This window comes from Cynoglossus semilaevis, chromosome 4 (genome assembly GCF_000523025.1).
Source record: "Cynoglossus semilaevis isolate Cse_v1.0 chromosome 4, Cse_v1.0, whole genome shotgun sequence".
Taxonomy (NCBI): domain Eukaryota; kingdom Metazoa; phylum Chordata; class Actinopteri; order Pleuronectiformes; family Cynoglossidae; genus Cynoglossus; species Cynoglossus semilaevis.
The window spans coordinates 4,664,843-4,671,499 of record NC_024310.1 but is presented as its reverse complement, the minus strand read 5'-3'; the positions used below and the strand labels follow the sequence as shown (position 1 = coordinate 4,671,499).

The following is a 6,657-nucleotide window of genomic DNA, read 5'->3' as shown; positions in this document are numbered from 1 at the left end:
ACATCAGTACAAAATTATTAGAATTCAATAAAATTCAATTAATTCCAAGTTATGGTAATCCGTTTTATAAAGAAACTGCCAACATTTGACTTAATTAAAAAGAGAATCCATTCATTTTCCGCTTTGTTTTTTGTTTTTAAATCAGGGATCAGTTATTTCCATTAACTTTGACCGTGTTGTAAAACGCCGCGAGGTTTAAGATCTGTGACAAAAACTGGAACTAATGGGAAGAAACGGAGGAAAACTGTCTGAGCAGCTTCACATCCACGAACTCTGAAACTCTGGATCATTCCCCCTCCATATGTGACAAGATTATTTATCACCGTATTTCATGTTGGTCTTTAAAGCAGAGAGAATCTCTTCTCTGTGTTTTTCTCATGTGATGACAGCAACTGAATTAGCAGCTGCTACACACACACACACACACACACACACACAGAGAGAGAGAGAGAGAGAGAGAGAGAGAGAGAATGGATACCTTCTGCAGGCCCGACATGCACACACCAGCACAACCATAGTGAGAGAGAGGAGGGAGGAGGAGGAGGAGGAGGGGGGGGTGTTACCTGCTGCAGGGCCGTCACACACAGACCTGACTCCACATTTACGAAAACTGTATCAAATTGAAACAAACAACCAAAATTAAAAAAAAAAAAAACTATATAAGCGCCAACTGACAGACACTTTCGAACTTTCGACTACTGTGACCAGATGAAACTTCCGGCTCGTGTGTCGTCACGTCACCATCCCGCAGGTTCAGTGCTAAAGGTGAAGTGGAAACCTGAAAAAAAAACAAAAAAACCCCAAAACAAAACAATATTAAAAAAATAAAAGTCCATAATAATAATAAATAATAATAAAATATCACATGATTTCGAATTTCAAAAAGTCACTACACAGTCATTGTAAATAATGAAACAGATTAATCTCATTAGTAAAGTCATTACTGATAATAATAAATAATTATAAAATATCACATAATTTCGAATTTCAAAAAGTCACGACACAGTCATTGTAAATAATGAAACGGATTAATCTCATTAGTAAAGTCATTACTTCAGTCCAGGTGACAGGATTTCTTGTATTTTTTTTCTCCTGCAATTCCATTGGATCCGCCGGTAGATTGTGATCCCTTATATTTGTTATGTTATATCATCATGTTTTACCTCGCAGACCATTGGAAAAAAGTTTCTGTTTTGTTGATAATTGAAGGTTTTTACAGTATAATTTAACATTAAGTGTCACTGAATGTAGATTAATTTAGCAAGTATGAATAAACAGCTCTGACTCAGTAAGAGGTCAGTTGACATGCAGTGTCCAAAGTTAGGGTCAGGGGCTGATCGTGTCACTTGGACAGGTTTTAAGTGGCCCAGTAGGACAATCAAAAATTGTTGTATTGTAACATGTTTCAAGTAAGATGAAATCCTATTACTTTCTTCTAATAACATGCTTTAGTATCTCAGCAGTAGATCCTACAGTTAGATTTAATCTTATCCAATCTCGGTTTTTGAACTAACTCACCTCCACCTCCTTTGCTGTGATTTCCACGTCCAGTTCCATCTTGTCGCGGCAGCAGGAGTCAGACGTCAGGACCTGGAAACAGTAATGTTTGCTGTGTTTACATTTCAGGGAGCACAGTCTGTGATCCAGAGAGAAGCAGCGAGGAGGGATTTACCATTTCTGTTCCGAGACTCCAGCAGGATCTGGATCATCGGCCTCATCAACACCAGGCTGCCACTGCTGCAACAATGGAAACTCAGTATCGTTTTCATTAAAGCCTGTGACCTGATGTGTGTAAGAGCCTCGCTAATAAAACAAAATTTATTCATGGTGTTCATTTTCACATTGTAATGTCGGATAGTTTTAATAATCCGCTGAAAATGGAATAAAAGTAGAAAAATCACAAACTGTTTTTTTATCCTTTTCTTCTTCTCCATCCACAAACCTCTGTCAGCTGGACTTCATTTCTCCTTCATTCATAAGGGAATCTGCAAACACAGACTTAAACTGCCACATCTGGACACTGACATTTGTACGTGTTCACTGTGTTCCACAGCTCTCACACTAATGTATTTTAAATCGAACAGACTGTAAACATGGACTGACTCTCTCATGAAAAGCATGTCTTTGGCCTATTTGCCCATTTAATAGGTTGTCAAAACCATATTTAAAAAAAACATTAGACACGTATCATTTTATCCGAGCAGGATTTTTATGACTATTAGCCCACGATCATATTCGAGGGCTTAAATAAAACACATAAGAAATCAGCCATTGCTAATGTAATTCATTACGAGCTACTTCAAAGGCTTGTGTTTTACTGCATCAGAGAAAATGTCGTCCATGGTCCCAGCGCTGATTAGAAGAGAAACAAACATGTCTACTTGTTTCTCCTGTGGCTCAGAACAAAGAGCCGAGGATGCTCATAAAAAAGCTCTTTAACAACATTTAACTGCCTGTTAAAAATATGGTACTAATTAACAGGGAGACTCTGTGCTGATGGTCACTGCTGTGGTTGAATTACACGGAGAGACACAATGAGAAGGAGAGTAACAGGGAGGACAGAACCATTTCCTTCACGTTTATTGTGTTTTTACTGTCATGAATGTGGGAGAAAAAAAAAAGTATTAGTGTCCGTATTTCACAACAAAGTAAAAACAAATAGATCTTTTCCCTTATTTGGTGACGGGGCAAAACCATTGAAGCCAGTCCAGCAGCAATCACAGCAGCCTGGTAATCATTTTATCTGTTAATTTACTGATTTATCTGTTGCTCGTTTCTTCCATAAAAATGTCATGAAATTGTCAAAATAGTCACTAATTGTTATTAAATTATTAAAATTATGAATTTTACTGTATACTATTGAAAATAATGACATCACTGAGGTACAGAAATTATATATATATAAAAAATCTGCTTTGAGAAAATGGCAGAAGAGAACTCTTAATAAATGCAGTGGTTTCCAAAGTGTGGGGCAGGCCCCCCCGGGGATAATGAGCTATCGCAGAGGGCACCTAGCATGACAAATATATGTTAATTTGAATATTTTCTTAATTTGTCTCAGTGGGGAAACTGCACTTGTTCTCACATGTTCAATCAGAGAAGCAGTTTGTAGGAATTTCAATGGTTAAAAAAATGTTTTTTGAAGTTTTGAAGCGACAGGTAGGAAGTTGATTATAGTGCTATTTACAAAAAAGGTGGTGCTGCAGAAAAAGATTGGAAACCAACCCCTGCAACAAATGGATTATAAAAAATAGTCATAGTTGATGCATTAGAATTTGTCACAAACCATGGACAAACTGCTGCAGCTTTAACTCAGACACCACTGCTATCATGGTAGAACTGACTCTGTAAACAGAGCTTGTCAACTCTCATCACACCACACGCTGCTCAGACACAATTCAACAGGAAACTCCACCATTTGTGATTATCAAAGTATTCAAGCGTTGATGGAGAACACACCATCTTTAGAGATCCATAACTACAGGCATGACCCTGGGGGCAAAAAAGTTTCTAATGTACAAAAACACAGCATGACAGCTACACATGCCGCTGTTCCTGCGCTCAGTCAACACGAACCCTGAACATAGAAAATTATTCCAGCCACTTAGTCATCGTGTCGTCCCCATTACCGTATCTCTCTCTTCAAGGCATGAAAGGAACAAATATTTAATCTAAAACATTAGTCGGAGGCCACGGGAGCAGCAGCATGCACGGAAGGGAGAGGGAGTCGTTACACGTTGCCGCCTGGAATAAACATTTTTTCTTCGGCGAATGCTCCCTTTTCTTACGGCTGGCTCAGAAAACAGACACTCCGTTAAACTTCAAAAGCACACACACCAAGAGTGATGGCAGGCCCAGGACGGAGCAGACATCAGCTGCAGGGAGGAGAGGACGGCTGGCTCTGCTGCTTTATGACTCAACACAAGGTCACCAGCAGGAGCAGATTCATTTGCAGGCCTGATGCTAGTCTCCTATTAAAAAGGAGCCTGAACACAGCTGCTGAATACACACTGTTATCAGACCACATTCATCTGTGTTTATTACCTGCTGTAGAGACTCACTTAGCTGGCTATTCATCCCAGAAATTAGTTTTTTTTAAAGCATTCAAAAACATTTGTGCTGATCATGAAGACAATTTAGAGCAAATTCAATTCCCCCCCCTCTTTTTGGAATGCTTTTGGTCGAAGCATGGCTGATTTTATATACCTAGAATTGGAGCGACAACAGCCAAAGGGAGATTGAATTAGGGAGGGAAAAACAAATGCAGACATGAAATAAAATGTTAATACTGTATCTGATTGGTGACCAGCTACATGAGAGGAGGAAAGACATGATTTGGCTACTGTTCATCAGTGAGATGCTGTGAGGACCAGTCTGTAGAGGGTGGTCTATAGAAGCTCAGGTGGGCCGTGCTGGGGTGTCAGGGGAAATTGGTGGGGAAGAGGCTGAGCGGCTGGCTCTCGTTGGTGGGCAGAGGAGAGCGGTAGCCCTCGAAATTTCTCGGTATGCTGCCACTGGTGGAACCCGAGCTGTTGCTGAGGGTCTCGATGCTGCCCTCCCTCTGCAGCTCTGAGAAGAGAATGAGAGAAAACATGAACATGCACCTTTGGAGGAGCCAAACTTAAAATTACAATACATTCATTTTTTTACATGAAAGAAGGTGCAATCCTGCGGTCAGATTTTATATATAATGCTAAACTTTCTTTTAATGCTACACATTATTGCTACTAGTTTGTAACATTAATACAATAAAATGTCAGATTTGTATCTTTTAAAAAATATATATAAAATGAATAAAAATGCATTCATTGGAAAATTAAAGAGTTACTTTTGAGAGCACACAACTACAACTCTTACACACACCTTTTCTAATTCTCAGATATAACCAATGACCTGCATTTCCTGTTTAAAGGAGAAGCTCCACTGACCCTCAAGATAAAAAAAGACCATGTAGGGAACAACAACGATCTAACAGATCCTTATCACTGACAGTTCCATTAGACAGCAGGTTCTGCTAAAGGCTAGTTATTGTATGAACAGAAAGACACAACACACCGTTACAGACAGTATGTATCGGAGGAGGTTTTACTTCCCTTTCAGTACAAAGTGTACTGCACAGTTGATTCAATTAAATATTAGCTGGGTTGAGCTCTTTCTCTAGCACACCAACCGACTCAAGATCATTTAATTATCCTTGTTGTGAAGTCACGTGTGCCAGAAAATATCAAACTTGGTTTTGATAATGTGAAAAAGTCCACAATGTACAAAGTCAAAGCAGGAGACGAGAAAATCACAGCGAGGACAATAAATCAGAGCGGAAGAAGTTGAGCGTCACAAGATTTTCAATGATGAATTGGTTGTTGAATCACTGACAATGTGAGACAGTCTGAATGAGCAGACAATTATACAGAAAATTGTGATTTGAATTAATTTTTTCCACTTTGAGGGACATCGGCTCCCATGTCACTCACTGTGGACATTTAATAACCAAGCACTATTTTTAAAGTCGGATCTGACAACTGAACATGTGGTTCTTCATCAGACATGTTTCCTGCTGCTCCCTTCTAGGGTCACCACAGTGAATTATCTGCTTCCATCCCCTCTTTTCTTTGCCTCCTCCACTGTTACATGAACCATCTCAACGTCAGCCTTCACTTCGTCCATCAATCATCTCATTTTCATTCTTTTTCCGGTTTATTCTCTACTTCAGTCCTTGCTATCTTCTCACTCTCCAGGTCTGTGTCCCTAAATTGAGATAATCACTCCACTGAACCCCAAAACAAATGTTGTCTGCTCCAATTTCCTCACTACCCTTCCTACTACTTCCTACTACTACTTTTTCACCTGATTCAGAACAGTTACTCCATTCTAATCGCTGCTCTCATTTCCTTCCTCAAGTACACATTTTACATCCTTCACACTCGCCAATGTAAATCATCTCTATCCTTTATCACCCCAGCCTGCTGCACATGACTTCCAACTATGTCTTCTTGGTACAAATATATATATATTTATATATATTTTTTTTACTTTTTCACCTGATTCAGAACAGTTACCTCAGAGTTCAACGGTGCAGCCAAGCCAAACACCAGCGAAGGGTTGGACTCTGACAATCTTACTCTGCACAACTGTTTGTTATCTCTCAGAACAAAATGTGATTGCGTGTGATTTACTGCAACAGCTCCTCTTCTGGACAAACCTCCCGTTTCAATCCCAAGTGGTCTCACAAATATGATGTTTTAAAACCAACTGTAGAACAGATTAAACGGTGAATGTGAACTCATGATGTGTTAACCTCTTCCACCCCGCTCCCTTGTTAATAATAAATAAAATATTCAGGAATAATCAAGTTCAATTTCAGTTTCTGTTATTCACAAACTAAATACCCTCACTTTTTTTTTTACAGATGATGGCAAACTGTTCCAAAAGTTCAAACACCTGGTTATGTCTTTACTAAAACCCTGCACAGGTAATGTCCTCATGTTAATCTATGGTTTTCCTTTTCATCAGACTCACAAAGCAGTTACACACTATATATAACGGTGGTTCCTAAACTTCCTAAACAGCCTTATGTAGATAGGACTGTTGTTACGCCCCCTGACCTCATGTCGACACATTCACAGCTACTGCTTTAAAACTCCTCTGAACAATAATGAA

The 6,657-nt window shown here is 39.2% G+C and overlaps 1 protein-coding gene and 1 long non-coding RNA gene across 6 annotated transcripts in view; one reads left to right on the top strand and one right to left on the bottom strand.

Moving 5' to 3' along the window:
* Positions 1-3,178, top strand: part of LOC112486917 (uncharacterized) — an 8,357-nt gene extending 5,179 nt beyond the window's left edge. Inside the window, exon 2 of the long non-coding RNA XR_003049495.1 lies at positions 1,627-3,178. This is a non-coding gene — a long non-coding RNA (uncharacterized LOC112486917). The remainder of the gene's footprint in view (positions 1-1,626) is intronic.
* bcas3 (BCAS3 microtubule associated cell migration factor) overlaps positions 2,893-6,657 on the bottom strand; it is a 279,325-nt gene continuing 275,560 nt past the window's right edge. For all 5 annotated transcript variants that reach the window (XM_008308649.3, XM_008308648.3, XM_025054886.1 and 2 more), the window contains one exon: positions 2,893-4,569. In XM_008308649.3, the coding sequence (XP_008306871.1) occupies positions 4,421-4,569 (149 nt within the window). In that variant the 3' untranslated portion in view covers positions 2,893-4,420. The remainder of the gene's footprint in view (positions 4,570-6,657) is intronic.